This window comes from Epinephelus lanceolatus, chromosome 18 (assembly GCF_041903045.1).
Source record: "Epinephelus lanceolatus isolate andai-2023 chromosome 18, ASM4190304v1, whole genome shotgun sequence".
Classification (NCBI taxonomy): Eukaryota; Metazoa; Chordata; class Actinopteri; order Perciformes; family Serranidae; genus Epinephelus; species Epinephelus lanceolatus.
This window is the reverse complement of record NC_135751.1, coordinates 10,527,685-10,553,836: the sequence shown is the minus strand read 5'-3', so window position 1 is coordinate 10,553,836 and position 26,152 is coordinate 10,527,685. Positions and strand designations below refer to the sequence as shown.

The window sequence follows — 26,152 nt, the reverse complement described above, 5'->3', positions numbered from 1 at the left end:
TCATTTCTTTCAGAAAGCAGAAAAAGTGAGACGACACATCTGTGAAGTTTTAGTAGCAGTTTAATAGCACTTCAGAAAGTCCTGCATCACTGCAGTCATTGTACAACTCACTTTTATTATAGTTATATTATATTGTGTATGTGAAGTTTCAATCACACCACCTAATCTCAAGAATGAATATACAACAGTTGGGTTATAAATATAGTTTTACATTTAGTTTCCAAATAAACAGAGGTTGTGCAGACAGACTGAGCCGCAGTTTGTGCCTCTCACGAGCAAAGCATCTCTTTTTCCAAAAAATTAACCTGTCAAGTTTTTAGGAAACCCAGGAGGTCGCTTAAAAAAAATGATGCTGTCTCAAAAGTATTTCCAGAATCCTTAAAGTCTCTTAAGCATTTGGACGAGCAAATATTTCATCCATTGTGTGATATAAACCAATACTCCAAACAAATATTGTAGGCAGGTGTTCTTGCTTAATTTGTACAAAATGAATTTAAAAATATCCAATATTTTAACTTTTCATACAAAATAATATTTTGCTTTTATTCAACAAAAAACATCCCAGACATCAGTTATGTTTACCTGGGTAGAAATGACAGTCACAACTTGAGAAACAGTTAAATACAAATATATATCATGCAACAATAAATATTTTTGAATATTCATCCAGATGTGAAGAAGAGGAATGGGATCCTGAAAATATTTTTTTGGAAAACAGTCACTTTGCTCAGTGACTTAAATGTACCAGCACAAACTGAAACTAATACAGTTGAAATTATTTAATCTACCTGGAATATAAATAAAAGTAAATATATTAAATTCACATAAATTATGTAATATTAATCCACAAACACTGAAAATAATAATTACTTCTTTTTCTTGACTTCACTTTATAAATCCTCTTGAACTCTTGAAAAATTAAGCTGGGAATCAGATTCTGGTTGCAGCGTTTTATTGTGGAGATCATTTTGTATCCATTTTACCTTGTAAACTTTATTTTAGGAGTTAAAAGTCTGTTTTTATTCATACCCCATTCTTTGTGCTCACTGCATGATAATTATTTTGTTAAATATTGAGATTTATTTCCCCAGATAAAGATAAACAGAGTAAAATCAGTTTTAGTAACAGCTGATGCCAGTGTGAGCTACATCATGTTAAAGTCAGAGGACGTGATAAAGCTCTTTGGCTATAGAGAGAACCTACTGCAAGATTTAAAATTAAAAAAATAAAATGGTGGACTGAATGAGAGACCAGCATGTGTCTTAATAATTTTAGGTTCACTTGTTAGGCATTTCAAAAGTGGACCTCAGATTAAACACACACCATGAGCAGAACAGTGTAACTGACACCGTTCAGGTGGGCTTCCTGAACTATGTTTTGTTTTCTGTTAAAGCTAGAAAGAAGAGGGAGGACATTGTGGAGCAGATAATTGTTTGGTGTGTCAGCAATGTTGATGATGAGCTGATGTTTGTTTTGTAGGAAAACTGGATTGAGTCTACTGATATTTCTTGCCAACAATTCAATACAATGAAACAATAATTTAAATTAAAACTAATAAATAGTTCCTGAATATGCTCAAAGTCTGACTGACGTATTCCGCCTAGTTACAGCAGCTGAGGCTCATGGGTAGTGACACATCTGAAGCATTTTCACATGGTAATGTAATGGCTCACAAAAAAGTGAAACATTTCTGACCGAAGATCATCACATGATCATGTAGTCAGGACAAGAAAAATATTGTATTTTATAGAGCTACAACCAAAGACTTTTAAAAATTATAGTAGATTTAATCTTGTGTTTTTTAATTCTTATGTGTTTTTCATATCATAGAATTTGTAGATTATCTTCTTATATTAATTAATTATTTTGTCTATCAAATGTCAGAAAGTAGTAATCAATGCCCAGCATAATTTTGCAGCGTCCAAAGTGACATCTTCAAAAGCTTGTTTTGACTGAACAACAGTGCCAAACTCAAATATATTACTATAATACATGAAAAAAAAAAAGTACCAAATCTTCATATCTGAGAAGCTTGAGCCATCAACTGTTTTACATATTTGCTTGGAAAAATTACTGAAATGATTAATTAATAGTTTATAATTAAGTCTAAATGTAAAATAATTTAATGAACAAATATAAATAAGTAAGATACTGTGGCAGGGATAGTGTTAATTTTTTGTGTACTTTCTCAGAGACCGAGACAAATCTCATTTTAAATATAAAGTTGTTAAAATATCTATGCAACTCCTTGACTTTATTGTTTAAGGGTAAGTTTGGTGTTTTGCAACTTGGACACAATTTTCCCATGTTTTTGTGTCCAAGTGACTAATGGGAACAACAGTTTTTGAAATTGGTCCAGTATATAGAGAGAGAGACGGCATCAGTTAAACACACAGAGCATGTTTGAACCATCAGTGTATGCCCACTAAAACCACTTGTTTTTGTCACTGACAGGTTCAGATTATTTTTTAATCATCTATCAACATTTTGTAAAGGATCCCCTCAGAGATAGACCTTTTTGTTTAATCAGAAAAAGCCGCAGAATCACCATCACCAAACCCACCAGACTCCATTTAAGTAAACAGTAATTTTAGTGAGGAAAGAGCGAGAATATTTTCACATCTAACTATCGAACCAAGGCATTTATTTGTGAGTTTTACTTTGTTTCTGGCTACTTTCACGATAACAAAACAATTATTTATTTAAATAGAGTCTGGTGGGTTTGCCGATAGAGATTTTCTGTTTTTTTCTTATGGTTAAACAAAAAGTATCTTTCTCTTTAACAAAAAGGTCTATCTCATTGTCAGAGACTTCGAATAATAATCTGAGCCTGTCAGTGGCAAAAACAAGCACTTTTAATGATGTCAACTGACAATGCAAACATTGTTGTTTACATTGCAGCCTGTTGCTGGCTTCAGCACTCTCACTTAATACTGGAACAATTTCAAAAATTGCTTTGACACAAAAATTCAGGAAATAGGGTGCATGGTGAAAAATACTGAACTTACCCTTTAAACTAAACGTTCAAATAATTAATATAAAAGTGTGAAACTATTTCTGGGGCAGGTTCTGCCAGCTTTACTTGAGTGACACCCCTCTACTCATCAGGGGAGTAGGTGTAGACCTCCCCATGGGGCTCCACGGGAGGAGACGGAGACCGGGATGGAGGCTCTTCCTCCTGCAACTCCACTGAGTTCTCCTTGATGGTGGTGCTCCTCCGGCTGATACTCCCTCCCAGCCCCAAGCTCCTCATGCCGCTGCTGCTCATGCTGCCACCACCACCGCTGCTGCTCCGAGGGCTAGGGCTGCTGAACACCACCTCCCCACCGCCACCGCCACGCCTGGGAACACCCGACACATCAGGAGGAGGAGAAAGAGGAGGAAGAGGAGGGTCAGAAGAAGATGGAAGGATAGAGGGAGGTGGCTTGTTGCAAAGCGAGATTAAATAAAAATAAATAAAAAAAGTTGAAGCCCCTGAAATCTTGCAGCAGGTGTAAACTGAAGAAATTAAAAGAGTGGTGAGGAAATGGAAGTAAGAAAGAGAATTTTTCCAGGAAGCTCTGAGGACAGTTTGCAGATCAGTGGTGTCTGAGGACAGGTGTGAAACAGGAAATGAAAGGAGGAAGAGGAAATTTAAAATCACAAATGATCTCATGCCTTCACAGTTCTTTTCTCAGACACTACAATAGTTTAAAACTTTAATTACAAAGAATTAGGATTAATGTTTTTTTTTATCATTGCAAAACCATCATGTTTACTACAGCAGGGGGGACTGGATATAGTTAATAATAGTTTACTAATTGTTTCTTGCATAACAATATTGAAATGAGATTTTTTAAAAAGTTATACTACTTTTTAACTTTGAGATGAAATATTAAATTGATGAGCTGTGCATGGAAACTCCAAAAAACAATGTTGGGGCTCACAGCAGCTAAGTGTAATTCTTAATCTGATATATTTGCAGTATTTATTTTGCTGGCTTTCCCTCTCTTCCAACATTCTAATCAATGACTTTCTCTAATTATTTTCATAATAATAACATAATTTTGTTTATTTATCTTCTGTTGATTTAGTTATTTATTTTTTTGCCTCTGCATCAACAAAAGCCGGGGTCAGGGGCATTATGTTTTCTGGTTGTCTGTCTGTCCCATTCTCAAGAATGTGATATCTCAAGAAAACCTTGTGGGAATTTCTTCAAATTAGGCACAAACTTCCACTTGGACTCAGAGATGAACTGATTAGAGTTTGGTGGTCATGGGTCAAAGGTCAGGGTCACTGTGACCTCGTCTGTCTCATTCTCGTGAACGTGAAATCTCAAGAACACCTTGAGAAAATTTCTTAAAATTTGGCAAAAACGTCCACTTGGACTCAGAGATGAACTGATTAGATTTTGGTGGTCAAAGATATTCACTTTACTATGACACTAAACAAATCTTCACATCTGAAAAGCTGTGTCCACAAAATATTTGGCATTTTTGCTTAAAAATAACTCAAACAATTACTGATTATCAGAATAGTTGCCAGTTAATTTTCTATTGACTAAATGATTATTCAACTGTGTCCACTTTACTGGAGAGCACTGAAAACTTTATGTTACGCACAGCACATATCTTGTGAACAACTCTTTCAAAAACGCAGCCTTGTTCAAAAATTTCAATGTGTTAAACAAATAAATATACTCACAGATATGTTTTCTGCGTGAAAATTCCGATCAGAAATCTAACTACAGAGCAGAACTTCACTATGATAGATGTTCTAATTAATCACAGTTTGTTGTGATTATTTAAATTAGTATTACAGTAGTGTATCCCAGTAGTTCCACACAGCTCCACCTGTCACCCTATCACTCAATCCCAGAATTCAGAATTCAGCGGGCCCTACACACCTCAGTTTGCTCCTGAGTGAAGCCACATCTCTGCTGAGAGCATCATTGGCCTCGCTCGCCTCCTCCAGCTCCCTCTGCAGTTTCCTGCGAGCTGCTGTCACGCGCTGAGCCTCCTCCTCCGCCTCCTCCAGCTGGTGCTTCAGCTGCTTTACCCGCATGTTGCTCTTCTCTGCCTGCGCAGAGCAGAGAAACTTTTCTGTACAGGTATATGACTGAAAGCATCATAAATGACAGAAACATGATGCCTTTGTTACTTCTGTTTTTATTGTAAGTGTTAACATCATCATCAGAGTTACCTGGTCTTTGTACTGCTGAGCCTGCTTCCTCTCATCCTCCATCTGGATGGTTAAATCCTTCAGTTTCTTCTCTTTCTGACGCAGATTCTTGGCATTGGCCTGACGCTCTCTACACAACATAATTAACACAATATAATCATTGTAACGCTTAAGATAAATACAATAACATGAAAATAAAAAGGCTAAAACATGTTGGAAATGGAACCGTGTGGCTCCTCTTTTTTTAAAAGAGAAGTTTTGAGAGGCGATTTAATGCTGATGCATCTTCTTACTGTGTTTTAGTGCAGTTTATCTTATGTATGTGTCTCTTTGTTGCACTGGTTCAGTGTTCACTGGAATTTAACATGTCCCACCATGCACCAGTACCTGCTCTCAATCTCCAGTTGCTCCTCCACCTCCCTCAGTTTGGATTCCAGGGCGGTGATGGAGGATTTGAGTTTGGAGCGGCCCTGGCCCTCCATCTCTTGCAGTTTGGCCTTCAGGTCTTTGTTTTGTCTCTCCAGCTGCTGCCTGGATCCTTCCCTGGTCTGAGAAGAGGATCTCTCTGCTGCCAGCTCCGCACCTAGCTGATCCACCTGCACAACAGACGTCAGAAGGAAGCAATCAGACAAAGGAACACCACTTAGAGCCACGGCCCGTCCTCTTTAAACTCTCCCTAGTCTAGTCGTAACCCGGACCTACCAGCTGCTGGCTCTTCCTCAGCCGGTCATTGAGGCTCTCCACAGTGGCCTGCTCTTCATCCAGCTCCTCCTCCAGCTGGCTGATCTTAGCGTCCAAGCGACGCTTTTCATCAGACAGCAGTGATCTGAACAGGAGGAGGGATGAGAATAGAGAGATGGGTTCAGATAAAGGAAGAGGTTGGAGAGTAAATCTGAGAAGAGATGATGACAGATTGCATTTGCCCCTTCAAGCCCTTTTCCACAAAAAAAGAATGCACTGCAAACTTGGAAACGGGTGAAATTTAAATAGTAAAATTAAAAAATGAATATATCCTCAGGCACTGTAAACTCTTGGTAATTTAAATTCAAACATTCAGATTGATTTTTACTTGCTATTTCCTGTTAGCATCACAAAACTTTTATTATGTTTTACAAGTCTGATGACTTTGGCCACAGTAAAACATGTTAAACTGAACTCTGCACTCTTACACTCTTGAACAAACATCTTAACAATTACTGGCTACATTTCTATGACGTGTCCTTAGTAGTGTCAAATGTCTGAAGCATCATTAAATAATGTGCGTCTCCTTTTACCAGTCAACCAATCTCCCCTCTATCTGTAACTTTCTGTAACAAAAAGAAGCTTCTTGTTTACAATGCTTGTTTAAGTGTTTTTGTTTCTCTGGTTCATGAAACCTAAAATGTTCATGTTAATAACATAAAACACCCACTTTCCAGAAGAGTTACTGGCCAGCTCCTCAGCCAGCTCGTCTCTTTCTGTCTCTGCCTGCTTACGAGCTCTCTCAGCTGCTGCCAACATCTGGACAGACAGACAGACAGACAGACAGACAGACAGACAGACAGAGGACATTGATGGTGGTATTAAGAAGGTTAGAAACACAAATCAACATCATGTTATCCTTCCCTAATTAAAAAAAAAACTTAATTTTGTTTTAAAGGTTGCCCTGCAGAATAAAAAAAAAACTAAATATGTTGATATCATAATTAATGAGAAACAACAAGCTTTTATTTTGAAGCTGAAGTATCTGCAACACCTCGTGCAGCTGGACGATGTCGGCCTCCATGGCCTTGGATTTGCGCTCAGCCTCTCTTGCAGAGCCGAGGACCTCCTTCTGGGCTGCACGTGAGTCCTCCAGGTCCCTCTGGAGATCCTTCACCTGGCCCTGTGAGGAGAGCAGAGGAGATCATGTGGGGGTTTCAACTATATTTGATTCAGATTGACTCTTGTTGTTAGGTAACACTGAGTAACCACTCCAACAGGAATAAAAAAATGCAGAAGGCACTTTGTCATGTCAAAAATATTAGTTCAGCTTTTGTCACTTTGGAGCTAACCTGGATCTTGCGGAGCTGCTTGACTGCTTCGTCACGCCCCCTGCTGGTGGCCTCCAGCTGGTCCTCCAAGTCCTTCAGCTCCCCCTCTAGCTTCTTCTTGCTGCCGGACAGTTGACCTCGCTGCTTCCTCTCCTCCTCCAGCTCCGACTCCAGCTCACGCACCTGACAGAGCAACAGCAGGGAGGACCGTAAGGCACCTTGTACTCTTTATTTTAGTTTGATTTATTACTGTATTTACATGTCATAACATAACGTGGGGGAGAGCACTCACTTATTCTGCAACACAAATTTATTCAAAGTCCACATTCGGATGTTTATATAGGTCAGAGAATAACCAACTGGGATTACAGGTGCTAAAGCATCTCAGAGGGTGAGCACAGGTGTTCCAGCACAGACAGTTTGAGGAAAATAATGTTTTTCTTGACAATTAAGGCATGTAAACATGTTCTGATATGCACGTATGAACCTGAAAATGAGTATTAAAGGTCCCCTTTAAGAGGAGCAGCAGCAGGTTGTACTCCACCTGTTTGAGGAGCTGCTTCCTCTTCTCCTCGCCCATCTCACTGTGGGCGTGCAACTCCCTCTCATGCTGAGCTCTCAGGGCCTGACTGTTAACCTCCAGACGCAGCTTGGCATCCTCAGCGACCTGCAGCTCGTCCTCTAGCTCCTCCATCTGCGTTCTCATCTCCTCCACGATGGCCTCCAGGCCACGCTTGGCCTTCTCCAAGTCATGGACCTGATGGAGGATGGAGAGAAGATCAGAAATGATGTCTGTAATAAAGGAAACTGATTCCTTTTCATTAATTTTTCAGTTTCTTCTTACACTCTTTCCCACGTCATCCTTGGAGCTGATGAGGTCCTCCATTTCAGCTCGGAGGACCTTCATGGTCTTCTCTGCCTCCTCCAAAGCATCCTGGTTCTCCTCCAGCGCTCTGGCCAGAGCTAACACCCGCGTCTCCTTCTCCCTCGCCTCTGCCTCTGCTCGATCCCGCTCCTCTGCATACTTAGAGGACACAGCGCGCTCCTCTGCCAGCATCTGATGGACACAAGGACAAAAGAGATCACAGGAGGTTAGAGGTGAGCGTTTTAAACATCTTTCCAGGGGACAAACCCACAGTAGTTCCTCTGAGCTAGAAAAAGCAAAGTGATCATTTTCCACCATTGCAGTCAGACCTGGTCAAATTTCTTCTGCTTCTTCTCCAGGTTGGAGACGAGCTGCCGCTGGCTGTCCAAGTCCATGAGGATGTCCTCCAGCTCCTGCTGCATTCGGCTCCGGCTCTTGTCCAGCTTGTCGTAGGCCGACGCCTTCTCCTCATACTCGCTGTTGGCTGCCTCCAGTTCACGCTGCAGACGCTTCTTCCCTTCCTCTAGCAGCTCCACCGTCCCCAAAGTCTCGTCCAGCTTCTTCTTATAGTCGGACAGCTGGCAGAAGGTTAAACAGGAAGAGCTTAGTGGAGTTTGTCATGTTTAAACAGGGTGCTCTGCAATGTTATTGGTTTAAAAAAAGCCATCTACTTTTCTGTAGTTGTAACACCACTGATTTCACTGACTTGAACAGTTCAGACTTCTTATCTGTCTGAAGTTACTGACCTGCATGTTGAGGCTGGAGACCTGCCTCTCCACTGAGCGCTTGATCTCTGTCTCCTCCTCCAGCTGCTCCATCAGGCTGTTTCTGTCATCCTCCATCTGACGCAGACGTCCGGACAGATTCAGCTTCTGACGGGTCTCCTCTGACAGCAGCTCCTGGAGGAGAAGGACAAAGAGATTGGAGGAGATGAGGAGAAAGGTGTCAGTTGATGGCAATGATGATCTATCACACATGATTCCAAAAAGACAGACCCCACTGACTTTGGTGATTCCTCTTGTGCTACCAGTGGGTCACAGTTTTCTCTTATTCAGTGAAATATCTCAATGTCTACTTTATAGACTGGTTCTTGGTTACCAGAGGATGTAGCCTAACAACTTTTCCTGTACAACTGTTTTTCATTGACATTGGATGGACTGCTGTGCAGTTTCTTATAAACATTCAGGGCTTAAAGAAAGGAGAGTTTATACGCCCAAAAATTATTTGCTAGTTGGGAGACAGAAAGGAGGGTATACATACATATACAGCCATATTCTTGCCACGCGACAGTTAAAAAATAGGCATGAATATTTTCCACAGACAAATGATTAAGTATTTGAAATGGCCTTATGCTGGAGTTCTTTCAGGGTGTCGGAGAACTTTAAGCCTCGTAACACATTCATAGTCTCCAGAGGATTATTTGAAATCACTTTGACCCGTTTACTTTTTCATCAGGTCAAAATTTAATGAAAAACCTACAAAATCACCTATCAGCCTCAGCTGTACCTGGGCTTTGGTGCTAATCAGCAAATAGTAGCATGCTGACATGTCAAAGTAAGGTGGTTAAATATGGCAAACATTACACCTACATGAGCATATTGCCATTGTGAGCATGTTGGCATGCTGTTTATATTTAGCTCAAAGCAGAACTTCAAAACAGAACTACTATTGTATTGTACTATATATAAACTGGTGTATATACTGTATCTGTGGTGTCCCTCACCTGTGCATCCTGGAGCTGGGAGGACAGAGTGGAGACATCTTTGCTCAGCTTGATGTTCTTTCCCTCCGCTTCGTTCAACAGACTGGTCACACTGTCCAGCTCCATCTGGTGGAGGCAAAGAGACAGAAAAGCAGAGAGATGGTAAGGACATGTGAGTGAGACAGAAGACAGGTGCATGTTGAAGTCCACAATATGTAGCTCTGTCCTTTGGACTATATTCTACCAGTAATAAATTAAGTCAGGATTAACATATGAAATTCAAGAAAGATGAATGCTGGTTGAAACTGTTATTCGTTCATTTTCTGCTGATTTATTTTTTATTTTTCAGTTGGCTAATATTTAACTTTAAGTGTTGTATTTACATTATATACACTTGAATGCAAATAGTATTTGACATATATGAAGTTTAGTGCTTTAGTCTTTATGCATTAATATCCTATGACTCACAGTCATCTTGGAGACTCGCTCCCCCAACTCAGTCTTCTGTCGCTCACTCTCGTTGAAGCGTGAGTGCAGGTCGTTCAGCTGGCCCTCTACCTTCTTCTTCTTGTGCTCCACATCCTGTTTGGCACTGGCAAGGGATCTAAGGTCAGCACTCAGATCTGCCGTCTCCTTCTCCAAAGCTTGCTTGGCTTTCTCCAGGCCAGCTCTCACCTGGACAGAGAGATGTGACAGTAAGTGAGTGACTTCAAGCATTTTTTTTATGCTTTGTAATTATTCCTTAAATTCTTCTCTAGTTTTTGCTCCCTTCATATCTGCATTCTCCATAGAAAAATTAAACAAAAAACAAGTGAACGGACAATTTAATGACTTTGGTGTTGGTATATTGTGCAGGTATTGTTCTGGACCTCTGGCCTTATGTTAAATTTATATATGTGAGACCTTTAATAAAAAATGTTGTGTGTGTGTGGGTGTGTGTGTGTACCCTCTTGGCCTGCTCCAGCTGCTCACTGAACTCCTCCACAGCCTGGCTGTGTTTTTGTCTCAGGTCTTGGATTTGGGCTTCATGGCTCCGTCCTTCATCATCAATGGCTTTCTTTAGCATGGCCACCTCCTGCTCACGCTTTGCCCTACCAGTGGCATATCATATTTTAATACCTGACATCACCACAACACATCCAACAGTGACACGGCTGAGAGGTCTGATTTACCAATGTCCACTTTTATGCAGATGACACTGTTATTTACAATGCTGTGCCATCCCAGAGAGAAGCTTTATGCTATTTACAGTCTGATTTTAACATTGTTCAGAGTCAGTTATTTGAGATTTGTTCTAAATGCAGAAATGGTAATGTTGTTTAGAAATCAAAATATGTGCTGTTGTAATACCTTTAGGTTCTTTATTTACTTTTAGTCCTTCTTTTTACTTTGAAGTCTTTGACTCTTAAGTCAAAGTCTAGTATCATTTATTGAAAGTTTTTTACACACCCGCCCTTTTTTCTGTTGAGGCAAAGACAAAAAACTTGTTTCTGCTACACTTCTTTGTATACCTCAACATCACGTGAATAATCGATTAAACACTAATTTGAATGTGTGGACCGTTCAGTGGTGGTATATGTAGTATACAACAGATGGTTCAGACCGTAGTTCTTGCTGGGCAGCAGTGGTATCCAGGCTGTCCTCCAGCTCAGTGCGAAGAGCATTCAGCTCTTCTCCAAGATCCCGCCGAGCTGCCTCCACCTTCCCCCTGGCTGCCCTCTCGGCCTCCAAGTCCTCTTGCAACTCTGAGAGCAAAACCTCCAACTCCCGAACCCGCTTCATTGCCAACCCACGCTGATTGGACTCGTCCTCCAAGCTGTTGACACAAAAAAGTTCTACTATAGTTTCTAATATCTTTACGTCTGTCTCTTTGAATTTCAGGAGTTTCATTCGTCTAAATAGAAATGTCTTTGTAAGGTTGGCTACCACATGGATACTGAGTTTTAGCAACCTTGAGTTTTTTTACAGTTAAAATATGAAACATTTTTGAGGGGATTTCTGTACTTTTCTATACCAGAGTTTTATTCCTGGTAGCATGTAGAAGCCTTTGAAAGAATATCTACACCTTCGTGTTAGCAAAAAGGCCATTAAGCTTTATTTTACAGGTTTAACATCTTAATATCCTTACAATTAACTTTATGATACTTAGTGTCATTTGAAGGTGAAAGTTCTGGGCTGACTGGTTTCAGATACTTTCAGAAAGATACGGAAACAGTGGGACATAGCCCTCCCAGTTCCATCATCAGAAAGGTGCGCTGTGGGAGAGGGGGTTTAAGGTGCTGTTTGACTTCTTGTACCACCCTCAAAAGAAATGATCAGCTTTGTATGCATGATAACTAATGGCCAGATCTCCATGAAATTTGCTGTGGATATTTTATGCTCCCAGAGGCTAATCCTGACTGATTTTGATGATCCTGCAGCTTTTACAGTGATTTAACCCTTAAAACTAAAGCCTCCTATTGGAAACAAGATATTCCATTATGTAAAATTTACTTGAGCCCATTTATGTGCCCTCCTTTGATTTTAATGACTTCATGATCTTTCCTCTAGCGTCACTTTCAGGATAAACCTGGTGGAACGTTGCTGCCAGGGATCTAAGAATCACTGAACAGTCACTATGGTGTTTATTCTATCCAACAATATGTCGTATTATTAGCTGTAAGGAACATCCTCTGCTGACCGGGCCTGTGTGGCCTGGAGCTCCTCTTCCTTGGCAGCCAGCTGTGCTCGGAGTTCAGCTAGTTGGGCCTGCAGGTCAGCGTGCTGCTCCTGGAGATCAGCTAGCTCTGCCTCCACCTTCCTCTTAGCCTTCTCCATGTCCTGACGACCCTTCTCCTCCTTTTTCATACGCACTGCAGAAGATAGAAGACAGAGGACAGACTTCTTCTTAAAAGGTCATTTTACATTTTTACAGTGGTGTTATGGAAAAACAAGGTCAAAAAGTTCAGAGGCTTGATTTCTGTTTCTAGAACTCTAAGGGCTTTAGAAATTTAAAATAATATTTGAAATACGAGTACTCCCTTGGCTGAAGCTTTTAATTTTTCTTCTGCACACCTTATGAATGAAATTTTCAAAAAACGGATCGCCAGTTTTTTATTTATAATATTAAGGTCAGTAAATTATCTGCTGCATTTTTTTATATATCTAAACACACGTGAATAAATGTGAACCCAGGCCAATAATGACATAAGTAGATGAAGTCTGTTGCTCACTGACCCTCGAGGTCTGAGATCATGGACTCATGTTTGGCCTTGAGTTTGGTCAGATTCTTGGACTTCTCCTCCTCCTCTGCCAGGTTACAGCTCATGTCAGCCATCCTCTCCTCCAGAAGCTTACGCTCCTAAAAAGATATGAGAGCATGAGAGTAGAGCGTGCATTATGTATATAACACCTACAACACCACAAAACAAAACTGCCAAATTCTTTCTACCTTCTGTAGTTTGTTATTCTGATCCTCCATGATCAGAACGTCCTCCTCAAGTTTCTTGACTCTTCCCTCCACAGCGACTTTCTCCAGCTGCAGCTTCTGCTTAGCGTTCTCTTCCTCTGCTATTTGGGCCTCCATCAGCTGCAGGAAAGCATCATGTGGTGAAATATGAGCCGAAAATTAAGCTGGATAGTTTAAGTCACAGAGTCAAAACACCTGTGAAAAACCTACGTAAAGCTCAGGTACAAGAGAGGTGTGTAACAAAAAATGACTTAATAATCTATGTATCATTATTATTTGGGTTTAGACTGTTGGTTGAACAAAACAAAAACATTTCATGATTCTTTTTCACAATTACCGTACTATTTTCTGACATCAAACAATAAAGAATAATAATTGTTAGTTGTGACAATACTACTACTAATAATAATGATGACAATGATGTGTCCACCTGTAGCTGTTGCTCCATGTCCTTCCTCTCCTGCTGCAGAGTGTGGCTGCGTTCCTCCTCCTCCTCCAGCCGAGCCTCCATCTCGTGCAGCACCTCCTCTAGCTCCTGCTTCTTAGCCTCCAGTCGCACCCTCATCTCCTCCGCCTCCGCGTACAGCTCCGTCTCTGCTTGAAGCTTAGTCTCCAACTGAGCTCGCTCCTCCATCAGCTGCAAACACAGACTTCAGTTTCTTCTTTAAGATTTTTTTAAAGATAAAAAACATGATTAAAAACCTGCATTTATTTCACCTGGCAGTGTTTCTGGGTGATCTCCTTCAGCTCGGCCTCAGTCTTGACCGCCACCTCCTTTGCTGCTTTAAGTTCCTCCTCTTTCTGACCCATTTCTTCTTCTTGTCTGGTGACCTGCAGCAGGGGCTTCACCTGAACCACAGACAGATACATAACACATCAACAACTCAGCCTTGTTTTTTTTTAAAAATTTACAGTGCAAGGTTTCATGACCTTTACAGGAAATATAGCCACAATAACTCAAAGGTGTAATAATCATTAGACACCACACATGATAAATGGAGATTCTGATTCAGATTCTAACCACTAGTAGAGCTAATATTGTAAAATTGTGTCCTGATAATGGTGCCAGAGAAAAAGGCCATAATATTATCTAAAATGAAAAGGTTTTCTCTGTGTACGGTGGCCATTGTAAGAAGGTCAGATTCAGTTTGTCAGGCTCAGTTCTTCACTGTCAGATCTGGCTCAGCACAGGTATGCAAATAATAGCCTGCTAGAATTCAGCCCCGATCACACCTAATGTTAGCATCCTTAAGTTACACTTACATGCTAATAATATATTATATTTTGTTTTATTTCATTCTCCTTTATGTATTCTATGTCATTTCTGTATTATCTTCCCCACTGTTTCAAGTTAAACATGCTTTGACATCTAGCATGATACATTTAGCATCTTACCATGTTAGAACACTAACATTAGTATATTAATATACTCATGTTTAGTATATATCATTTAGCATACTGCATGTTTAGTGTGTGTGAGACAGTGCTTTCCCATGTCAAAACTTTTTTGCATTAAATTAAGCAAAGTAAAATGTTTAATCTCAAACAGTGTTGCCAGGTGTATGATAATTATCATATTTCTACAAAATGTAACCGTTTTATCAATATCTCTATAAACCTGTAACTGTATGTATGTGAACATATTGGAAATTTATGTGTGTGCGTGTGTGCAACCTTGGTGAAGAGCCTCCACCACTGCCAGTTCTTGAGTTTGAGGTAACAGGCGCAGTTCCTCTGGATCACCTTCATGGCGGTCAGCTGCTGCTGACGTTTACTGAAAGCTCTGAAAAGAAAGACTAGATGTAAGCAGTGGTGGAGAGGTTTTCTGATCTTGTACTTAGGTAAAAGTAGCAACTCCACAGTCTAAAAATACTCCTCGATGAGTAAATGTCCTACATTCAATTGTTTTCCTTAAGTAAAAACTAAATACAAATGTATTACGATGAAAGTGTCTTTAAAACACTGAAAGTAAAAGTGCTCATTTTGTAGAATGGTAAAAGGCATTTCAGAATAATATTTATTGTATTATTGGATTATAATTATTGATGCATTTATGTCTTCATCACTTTAATGTTGCAGTAGGTAATGATGAAGCTAAAGATGCTTGTGAATTTTCCACCCAGGATCAATATAATGTTTTATCTTAATCTAGATTAGTAGATTATAATTTATTTGTTGATAATATTCTGTATCATTAACCTGAACCTGCAAAGTAACTGGTAACTTCGGTCATCAAATAAATATGATGGAGTGAAAAGTTCAGTATTTCCCTCTGAGATGTAGTGTAGTAGAAGTATAAAGTAGTAGAAAATAGAAATACTAAAGTAAAAGTACCTTAAACTTGTACTTAAGTAGCAGCTTCCAGGTTAACTGATTGTCTTACTTGCGGGCCAGGAAGCCTCTTGCTTGTGCCTGGAAGGCGATGATGATGACGGTCAGTTTGAGGTCTCTCTCCTCCTCCAGCTGGGCCAGAACTCCTGTCCTGAAGAACATCTTACTCTGACCGATACGATACAGGTTAGTATCCAGATCCAGGTGCTTTACCTGCAGGAGAGGAGAGGAGAGGAGAGGAGAGTGCTTAAAGGGGAGAATCCTCGGCTTCTTGCAACTCCATTCTCAACCAAATTTATGCTCAAATGACATGGTCATTCAAGTTCTGTAAACTGTAACTGTGGACACCCTCTCAACATTAATTTTAATACTGTATGTATTCAAGTATTCCAAAATCAAAGTATCAGCAGTAATATGTAACACGAAAATGTTCACTTCCATCTAGCTCACCATCAGACAACACGCCTGCTTCCCATCCATGAAGCCCTTAGGGATGGCGTTGGCAGCCAGAATCTCATATCTACAAATGAGAAAACACTCATTAACTGTAACATCAAATATGACATATGATGTATGAATATGATTCATTTAAGGTAAAAACAACAACAAAAAAAATACACGTGGTTGTTTTATTTTTAAAGTTTCAAAGTTTCAAGTTTGTATGGTTGTGTCTGCCCTCCAGTGGTCCTAGTGATGAACTACAACAGTGCATTTAAAGTTCCAGTGTGTAGGATTCAGGGGGATATATTGGCAGAAATTGAATCTAATATATTAAGTGTTTTTTGTAGTGTATAATCTAAAAAAAATGTGTATTGTTACCTTAGAATTGAGAGGTTTGTAACTAGATACAGAGCATCTATTGAGATCGCCATGTTACACTGCCACGTTCCTACAGTGGCCCAGAATGGATGAACCAAATACTGGCCAGATAACTTTTACCGTGAAACTGCTTTATTCAGTATTTCTACTGGTTTAAATCACGGGGTCTATTTGTTTTGGCGAGGATGAGACCTCTGTGGATAATTTGGCTCTTGATAAAAACTCCCTAAACATTTGGATCTTATGTTGTCAGGGAAAAAAGTGGGCACACATTAACAGGTGCTGGGCTAGGGGCCTAAGAAAACACTAATTTGTAACGTGAAATTACTTTATTCAGTGTTCTTTTTTTATTTTTATTTTTTTTACCAGTTTAATCTCCTGGTCCATTTGTTTTGGTGAGGATGAGACCTCTGCGAATTCGGCTTCTGGTAAAAACCTCATGAACAATTAACACTGAAGGAATTCTAATCTGGAGATGTTTCAGCTGGTTGCAATCTGCAATCCTCATCACTAGATGTCACTAAATCCCCCTAAATCTTACACACCGGACCTTTAAATGAACAGCCAAAACACTGTTAACATCAGGATAATTACGCTGTGCATTAACAAACTTCATGTTTATTGCAGGGCTGTTTATTCAAATGTATTACATGGTGTAATACACATGTTGTCCTTATTAGTGCAAACAGAGCTATATATGTTGTTATCAGTACCTCTAATTAATAATAATAAATTTATAAATGTGGTCTCAGACAGTTTCCTCACTGCCAAGTCGCCAAAAGAAAATGTTGGCATTGTCAATTTCTGCAAACCATGGATGCGTTTCATATGTACCATATCAACGTTTTAAAAGTACAAGCAGAAGCCAACAATGACAACATTTATACCATTGCTTGGATTGTTCCTCACCTCTGTCTGAACTCCTGGAACACAATTCGGTTGGGGAATCCCTGCCTGCAGATTCGGATGCCCTCCAGCACACCATTACACCTGAGCTGCTCCAGCACCAGGTTGGAGTCCATCTTCCCAGCCTGCAGCACAGCAGCAGACTCAGTGTCTTTTCTATACATTGTGGCTTTAATTTAAAAAAATCCCTCGTTCTGGATACACTCAGGGCGAAAAAGCAAAGCATATCACCTCAAATTTAAAACACATAGATGACCTACCCTCTTCTCGTGGTTGGGGATGATGCAGCGGACAAAGTTGGGCTGCGTGTTGTGCAGCGTGGTCATCAGCTTGCCCAGCGACTCCTTGTACAGCTGACCCACCGTGCGAAACATGCCCTTCTTGGATTTAGTGGAGGAGGGCGCTGAACTCTCTGACATCTTGGTCATGGTCTCCAGACCCACCACTCGATCAACTGACACAGGAGACATTTATACCACATTTTATTACTGTGACTAGACATTTGTGGTGAAATGAGGACGTTTTGGACCCGTCATGGAAGACTGACCGTCTTTCCATAGGTCCTGGATGAAGGTGCTGGAGGAGTTGTTGAGCAGAGCCGTCACGTTGTCATTCAGAGGATCCATGTTCTTGGTCAGCCAGTTAGCTGCATTATAGTCAACCTGAAAATGTAAATGTAAGTCATGTTTGTTGATGGAGATCGGGATGGTATTAATCTATGTTTTTCTTACTATCGATTAAACCAATCAAAAGACCAAAAGTAACAAAGTCACTCAATACGTTCTGACTTCCTGTCTGTGAGTCTCAGCTCCAAGCTCATTGGTTCCTACTGAAGATTTAAATTTTCAGCTTCCAATCTTTTGTAGTTTTTCCTAACAATCAGGAGGAGATAGTACCTTTGTTGGGCACTATTTTCAGCAGTGGATTAATTTACATTTGTTGCTCTAGTGAGTATTTGTAGCAGCAGGACGGTGTGTGTGGGATTGAGTCGACATAAACTACAGAGTGTGTGTTCATAATGAAGGAACATGTCACCCAGTGCAACAGTGAGGCTCACTGATGTGTTTTTAATAGTTTCTGGACAACAGTGGAGTTCTATGGTACAGAGGAGGAAGATTTATCAGGCTATTATACACAATACTTGTTAGTAAATAATGTCAATTCAGTGTTGGTTTAAATCATACACGAAGAATATCACTGCCGTTACTATTTAAACTAAACTATAACTGTTTATACTTCATTCCTGAAGCCTTCAATGATCCTCACCTTGCCGGCATAGTGCAGAACAGTGAACATCAGTTTATCTTTGTGTTGTTTGGGTTTGGAGAATTTCACGTGACCAGTGTGGGTGTTCAGCAGCTTCTCCACGAAGGAGATATCAGTGGCTTTGGGGAACCAACACTCCTCGTCCAGCAGGGCCAGGATGCCTGGAGGGTTGTTCTGCAGGACAGTGAAGGACACAGAGGTTAATTATGCTCATGAACACATGATGGAGGGGATACAGGGGTGTATCCCGACTCTTAATGGCCTTATGGAGATCTTCAGTCTTACAGAAGGATCTCTTCAAATCTAGTGCTTATTAAGGATTGTAAATATTATTATGGTGGCTAGATAGTGAACTTAATTAGACAAATTAGTGTCTATTGATAAAAATAAGTGTTGGATTTCAATTAAAACCACCTGAAGTCATTTTTTACTTCCTCTTACAAAATTAAGAATGAAATCATTTTTTTTCTTTTTTTTTTTGCAGTACAGAAACAGAGCCCATTATCATCCCTACTCTTTAAATGTAATTGCTACTGGAATTTCTTAGGACTTCACACAAATGTAACACATTTTTTAAAATTAAAATGATATCAGTTTTTGCAGAATAACATACTCTGATAACATATTGCATGTTAAGTCCTTTTAACCTCTTGTGCTTTTAGCACTGTGAGGTGTGAAACTCTGTTTTATAATCAAATCAGTGAACTCCTGGTTAAAGTAAATCACATATGTGCGTCAGCAGCCTGTCACTGACCGGCCTCTCGATGAGCTCGATGCAGGGTTGCAGGTCGAGGCCGAAGTCAATGAAGTTCCACTCGATGCCCTCCCTCTTGTACTCCTCCTGCTCCAGGATGAACATGGTGTGGTTGAAGAGCTGCTGCAGACGCTCGTTGGTGTAGTTAATGCAGAGCTGCTCGAAGGAGTTGTCCTGAGGCAGAGAAATGTCAGAGTGATAAGAAAATGACATAAACTTGACAAAACAGGCACTCAAGTGTTTAAATGTTTGTTTTCAGTAAGTGCTCACCTCAAAAATCTCAAAGCCTGCAATGTCCAGGATGCCCAGGAAGGAAGATGACTGCCTCTTACTCTTGTCTAGCGTCTTGTTGACTCTGGCCAGGATCCATCGAAACAGGCGTTCATACATGGCCTTAGCTAGAGCCTCCACAGCAAAATCAGCCTGAAGGAGGAGGAGGAGGAGGAAGAGAAGGAGAGATAGAGACAGAAAAAAAAGTTTTGTTCTGATTCAGTTTGGGATTATTTTATAATTCTGTGTTGCTGTAAAGTGATGGGATAGAAGGGTTTTACGTCATATCAGAAAAAGGTAGTGCTTTAATTCTCAGACACTTTACTTGGTTTTGTTTTTTCTGAGACTTTCTACTTTTTCTGAACTACATTTCAGAGGGAAATATTCCACAGGAGTCTTTATTTTCAGTGTTAATGAGGTTTGGTTTCGAGTTACCTGCTGCTTGGTCTGTGCCTTCTGCACCACCTCCCTGCCTACTTTGATCCGGGGGGTGAGGATGGCACGGGTGAAGTCGGTGACATTGATGCCCTGCAGATGACACACCTTCTGGGCAGCTGGGGTTGATGGGTAAAACGAGATAGAGAAGAAGAGGTCAGAGACATTTAGAGGTTTACTTACACTGCTGGTGTTGGTATTTTCAAATGGTTACCGGTGTTGTCAGGCATTGTCGCCTGTTCGCTGTTCCTCTCCTTCTCAAACTTGATGTTGCCCAGCTGGAGCACAGTGGACACCACCTTCAACATCCCTGCAGCCAGGGAGAGGAAGGAAGACAGTCAAGATGGTGCGTAAATTTGCAGCAATGTTATGTTTATTCTAAAAATAGTTTCCCCAGCTAAAAGTTTTCAGAAATTTTACTTTCCCCATGCTGTTCCTGGCATAAATAAAATTTAATTTTAATTTTTCTGATGTTTCTCTTTCATTTCCTTCAAATTTTTAGTAAAACAATAACTCCCCTTCAAAGTACATGGTCTTTGAAGTAGAAAATAATTTAATAATTTAAATGTTTGGAAGGATGGATGAATGTTCCTTTTATTAAACCTACCATGAGAGGCAAATCTATAGTGCAGTGGGCTTAAATAAAGGATTTGATTGTGGAGTTGGTTCAAATGATCAGTTTGTACCTAATCTTTCCTCCTCAGTGAAGCCCATGATCTCCATGGCCTCCAGAGTCTCATCAAACATCTCATCATCCTCCTGACCGGGAATCTCCACGTGACCGGCTATCAGGAAACGATAGGAGCCGAAGTCCTCCAGCAGGAGCTCCTCTAAAGACACACACACAAATACACACCATTAATTTTAATTACAGCCCCATTATTGTGGTGACAGTTTGGGAATCAGTGGTTTCTGATCAACAGGTTTATTTCCCCCTTTTTCTGCCTGGTCTTTATTAGTACAAGTATACTGATACACTCACTATTAATGTTTAACATATGATAAAGTCAAGACTGATTTTAGAAAGAGTAGCTTGACAGTAGCTCAACATCATTCACTGGTCCACATTTATTGTTTATCAGGAGCAGCTGTCAGTGTCACAGATTTCTGTTTTCACCTCACTTGCTTGAAACTTGTTCTGCTTCAGAGTTTCATCTTTCATCTTTCACACAGATGTCTGCCTAGCTTTATAAAATGTGCAAAAAATACTAAGGCTGTACCCGACTTTGAATTTTGTCAGTTATAAGTAGTAATAGAAACAGGGCAGTAGTCACCACATATATTGCGGGGAACACGTCCCCCCCAATGTTCAGGTATGCCCAAAATGTCCCCCCCAATATATATAACTGTAACTGAAAAACAACAGTCTTAGTATTTTTTTTTCATTGCTATTCTACGATAGGCAACCACATACCACCATCCGAAATAATGTAATCATCATAATTATAACTAAACATAACAAATCCCTGTTATTATTACTATCAGTTTGAATATTGCATTTCTGCGTGTGGTTTGTCCAAGTGGAGTTGCCGTAGCAGAATGCCAAGGCTGGTTACCATGGTTGCCATCAATGTTGTTGCCAGACTGCTGTATGGGTAACGTTCCAGGCAGGCAATGGAAATTTGTCTCTCTGTTCATTACTGAATAAAAGTGGAAAACGAGAATGTAATATGAGCATTACGTAGACTATACTGTAACTGTTTATTGTGATTTTGTGAAGTGTTATGAAATTTTGATGTCGTGAATGGTTATTGTTTTGCAATGTTGCACCGAATTTAACCACATTATAATAGCTAGCTAGCTAGCTAGCTAGCTAATGAGCTAGCTAACAACAAGCCTGCGTCAACTTGGAAGTGTCTCTCATAACGTTTGCGCTGCATGTGTAATTTCACAGTGATTTATCATGAGCAAGAGCAAGGGTGGCAGAGACATTCAGCTTTTTTTTGGCCAGTCTCAGAAAAGAAGCAAAGTAAGTTAAGAGCAGTGAGAAAATGAGTAGCGTTACGTTATCAGTCGGATTATAGAAGTAACGTTTGTTATATGGTACGGTAGCGTTTGTACAAAAAATGAGTCAGTGTTTCTTGATATAAGAATTATTGTCATTCAGATCAGAAATGGTTTGTAGGCTATCTGAGACACAACTTGTTATCTGATAATATTTCTTCCATGTTCCCTTTGGTGTGTTAGACGTTCAAAAAAAAGAAATGTATGGCAGGTGGCAGGAATGGCAGGAAGTACGGATGTGTGTGTGTTTGGGGGGCGTGCAGATTTGGCCCCCCCAATGTTGACTCCATGGCTACAGCCTTGAATAGAAATATTCCACTATTCATTCCCGTTTTTCATATGGGTTATCAAGCAACACTTTATTGAAGTGCAAGATTTTTTAAATGGGTTCAGCAGGACATTCAGGTCCTCCACGCTAATGCGTGCTTACTCTGCTAACAATAGATCGAAAATTTACATCGTTTTTTGCCGACAATAGATATCAGTCAAAAGTTAGAGACTGTATCGTATTAATCAATCAATCAATCAATTTTATTTATAAAGCCCAATATCACAAATCACAATTTGCCTCACAGGGCTTTACAGCATACAACATCCCTCTGTCCTTTGGACCCTCACAGAGGATAAGGAAAAACTCCCCAAAAAAACCCTTTAACGGGGGAAAAAATGGTAGAAACCTCAGGAAGAGTAGACTCACAAGTCAGTCTTTAGACGCTTTGCTTAACTAAAGACTGATGACTTTTTCCCTGATTTTGTGTTTAGATGGGCGGATACAATTTCAGAGTTTAAAAAAACTCCTTACGTTGCAGAACTAATAGTAAATCTGCAGGGCGGTCCTTCGGTGGCTCGCTGAACTCTTGTGCTTGTAAACATAGTCCCACTAGAAACACGTGTAGCGGTACAAAATGGCTCAGCCGCACTCGCAGAAAACGCCGTCAAAGTTAGTGGATGTTTGTCGCGTTTGCGGCGACACATTCTCACCAACTAAAAGAAACAAACATAATCTTTTACAAGGCCATGACTCATCCGTCCAGCCGGACTGTAAAGGGAATCGCCTTGTTGTTTACAAATACTTCCGGGTAGAAAACCAGCAGAGCTTTTAGCTATATATATATATAGCCTATATATCACATTTTTCACATCACTGTATCACCGTTTAGACTAATCCGATGTTTGTAAAGTCTGTAAACACAATGATTGAACAAACATTACTATTTCTTAGCCGTTAGTGGTGTCTGTAATAGATAATAACTCATTAAACAGTTCGTGAAAAAAATATTTTTTCCAGCAGATATCTTATTTACAACATGATTGAGCTAGCAAAGCAGTTTTGTGTTGCTATGTGTGGTATTTATTCAGTTTTGGGAAATCACGATTTCTAGAAAGCATCATTGGCTGCAGCTGACAGGGACAGCTAACACCAGCAGCAAAGCTAACATCAGGACGTCATCTGTTAAAAGCCTCCCGTTGTCGGAAACGACATGAAAGAGGCGTTGCTTTGTTGCTGGCCGTTTTCGCCGGTGTGTTAAACACACTTTAGAAAGGAGTGTCCCCAGACTATCAGAAGGCGGAGATCTCTGATTGTCTGGTGGCGAGACTACAGGAAGAGCAACTGAGGAGGGATCCCTCTTCCAGGATGGACAGACGTGCAATAGATGTCGTACAGAACAGATCAACATGATAAATTAACAGTAATCCGTATGACACAATGAGACAGAAAGAGAGAGACAGAGACAGACAGAGAGAGAGAGAGAGAGAGAGAGAGAGAGAGAGAGAGAGAGAGAGAGAGATGCTGGACAGACGGTAATGACAGTAGCTTACAACAACATTAATGAAAGTAATAATATTATAGTTATAGTTCTGGCTACTGTGGTACAATATGTTGAAAGTATATATCAATATCTGGCAGTATACATGTGTGACAATAATCATATGTGTATAATAACAGTAGAAGTATGACTAATGACTAATGATGGCAGCAGCAGCAGGAGGCATCTGGCAGGACCACGGCAGCAGCACAACCATACACGTCACGCTGTCCAGGCACCGCTGCGATATGAGTTAATCTGAGAGACAGTGGAGCACAAAGGCTCCAGAGAAGAAGCCGAGTTAGTGACACCCAGAATGGCTGAGTTAGCAAGATGCAGTAATAGGATACGAGAGAGAGAGAGAGAGAGAGAAGGAGAGAAGGTGCCCGGTGTATTATAGGGGGGTCCTCCGGTAGACTAGGCCTAAGTCAGCCTAACTAGGGGCTGGTACAGGGCAAGCCTGAGCCAGCCCTAACTATAAGCTTTATCAAAGAGGAAAGTCTTAAGTCTAGTCTTAAATGTGGAGACGGTGTCTGCCTCCCGGACCATAACAGGAAGATGATTCCACAGGAGAGGAGCCTGATAGCTGAAGGCTCTGGCTCCTGATCTACTTTTGGAGACTTTAGGGACCACGAGTAAACGTGTTCTCAGAGCGCAGTGTTCTGGTGGGATAATATGGCACTATGAGCTCTCTAAGATATGACAGAGCCTGACCATTTAGAGCTTTATAAGTTAACAGTAGGATTTTAAATTCAGTTCTGGATTTTACAGGGAGCCAGTGCAGAGAAGCTAAAACAGGAGAAATATGATCTCGTTTCTTAGTTCCTGTTAGTACACGTGCTGCTGCATTCTGAATTAGCTGGAGAATTTTTAAGGACTTACTAGAGCTACCTGATAAAAGAGAGTTACAGTAATCCAGCCTTGAGGTAACAAAAGCGTGGACCAATTTTTCTGCATCTTTTCGGGTCAGGATAGGCCTAATTTTCGCAATATTACACAGATGAAAAAATGCAGTCCGTGAGGTTTGTTTTAAATGAGAATTAAAAGACAAATCTTGATCAAATGTTACTCCAAGGTTTCTTACAGTAGTGCTAGAGGCCAGAGCAATGCCATCTAGAGAAACTATGTCATCAGATAAAGAGTCTCTGAGTTGTTTGGGGCCAAGAACAATAACTTCAGTTTTGTCTGAATTTAACACCAGGAAGTTGGTGCTCATCCAGGTTTTTATGTCTTTAAGGCAGTTATGGAGTTTAGTTAATTGATTACTTTCTTCTGGCTTCATAGATAAATACAACTGTGTATCATCTGCATAACAATGGAAATTTATAGTGATTTAGAGTTTAGAGTGATTTCTAATGATGTAACCTAAAGGAAGCATATATAGAGTAAATAGGATTGGTCCGAGCACAGAACCTTGCGGAACTCCAAAACAAACTTTAGTACATAAGGAGAAGTTGCTTTGAGCTGCAGAAGATGACACCACCTCAGAGCCTGAGTGGGCAAAGCTTCCCTCTGTTCAATCTCACTCAGACTCACCCTAGCTCTGGGTCTGCAGCTGCCTGTGCCCATCACAGACAAGCGATCGGACTTGACATAGCGTAATGATTTTACCTTGGTGAGCAGTGTGAAAGCAAGGAGTGCTGACTCTGCAGCTACTGTTGGGGAACGAAATAGTCTCGCCACCAGACAATCAGAGATCTCCGCCTTCTGATAGTCTGGGGACACTCCTTTCTAAAGTGTGTTTAACACACCGGCGAAAACGGCCGGCAACAAAGCAACGCCTCTTGCATTTTTGAAAAGGACACGCCTTTACGGAAATGTGCGCTCCCCCTTTTCCCGTCCGCAAGGAAACAAACACGCAGAGAGCTTGAAAATGGATGCCGAGAGATTTAACTCCGTTTTATCAAACGTGTGCTCATCCGTGAAGAAAATATTTTTTCCAGCGAATGTCTTAGTTACAACATGATTGAGCTTACTGGAGTAGTTTCATGTCGTATCCGACAACGGGAGGCTTTTAACAGATGACGTCCTGATGTTAGCTTTGCTGCTGGTGTTAGCTGTCCCTGTCAGCTGCAGCCAATGATGCTTTCTAGACATTGTGATTTCCCAAAACTGAATAAATACCACACATAGCAACACAAAACTGCTTTGCTAGCTCAATCATGTTGTAAATAAGATATCTGCTGGAAAAAATATTTTTTTCACGAACCGTTTAATGAGTTATTACCTATTACAGACACCACTAACGGCTAAGAAATAGTAATGTTTGTTCAATCATTGTGTTTACAGACTTTACAAACATCGGATTAGTCTAAACGGTGATACAGTGATGTGAAAAATGTGATATATAGGCTATATATATATATAGCTAA

General features: G+C 40.4%; 1 protein-coding gene across 1 annotated transcript in view; it reads right to left on the bottom strand.

Moving 5' to 3' along the window:
* Positions 1-62: 62 nt before the first annotated feature.
* LOC117268844 (uncharacterized) overlaps positions 63-26,152 on the bottom strand; it is a 40,035-nt gene continuing 13,945 nt past the window's right edge. Inside the window, exons 11-43 of the mRNA XM_033645559.2 lie at positions 20,655-20,798; positions 20,183-20,278; positions 19,969-20,087; positions 19,534-19,686; positions 19,264-19,437; positions 18,510-18,683; positions 17,791-17,905; positions 17,504-17,697; positions 17,247-17,368; positions 15,969-16,038; positions 15,571-15,731; positions 14,862-14,970; positions 13,905-14,036; positions 13,618-13,824; positions 13,170-13,307; positions 12,956-13,079; positions 12,420-12,591; positions 11,343-11,555; positions 10,686-10,830; positions 10,208-10,414; positions 9,761-9,865; positions 8,784-8,936; positions 8,367-8,615; positions 8,017-8,229; positions 7,717-7,929; positions 7,194-7,355; positions 6,896-7,024; positions 6,572-6,660; positions 5,863-5,986; positions 5,548-5,756; positions 5,182-5,290; positions 4,886-5,058; positions 63-3,341 (exon numbers count right to left, since the gene is read on the bottom strand). Coding sequence (XP_033501450.1) covers positions 3,098-3,341; positions 4,886-5,058; positions 5,182-5,290; positions 5,548-5,756; positions 5,863-5,986; positions 6,572-6,660; positions 6,896-7,024; positions 7,194-7,355; positions 7,717-7,929; positions 8,017-8,229; positions 8,367-8,615; positions 8,784-8,936; positions 9,761-9,865; positions 10,208-10,414; positions 10,686-10,830; positions 11,343-11,555; positions 12,420-12,591; positions 12,956-13,079; positions 13,170-13,307; positions 13,618-13,824; positions 13,905-14,036; positions 14,862-14,970; positions 15,571-15,731; positions 15,969-16,038; positions 17,247-17,368; positions 17,504-17,697; positions 17,791-17,905; positions 18,510-18,683; positions 19,264-19,437; positions 19,534-19,686; positions 19,969-20,087; positions 20,183-20,278; positions 20,655-20,798 — 5,141 coding nt within the window. The 3' untranslated portion in view covers positions 63-3,097. The remainder of the gene's footprint in view (positions 3,342-4,885; positions 5,059-5,181; positions 5,291-5,547; positions 5,757-5,862; positions 5,987-6,571; positions 6,661-6,895; positions 7,025-7,193; positions 7,356-7,716; positions 7,930-8,016; positions 8,230-8,366; positions 8,616-8,783; positions 8,937-9,760; positions 9,866-10,207; positions 10,415-10,685; positions 10,831-11,342; positions 11,556-12,419; positions 12,592-12,955; positions 13,080-13,169; positions 13,308-13,617; positions 13,825-13,904; positions 14,037-14,861; positions 14,971-15,570; positions 15,732-15,968; positions 16,039-17,246; positions 17,369-17,503; positions 17,698-17,790; positions 17,906-18,509; positions 18,684-19,263; positions 19,438-19,533; positions 19,687-19,968; positions 20,088-20,182; positions 20,279-20,654; positions 20,799-26,152) is intronic.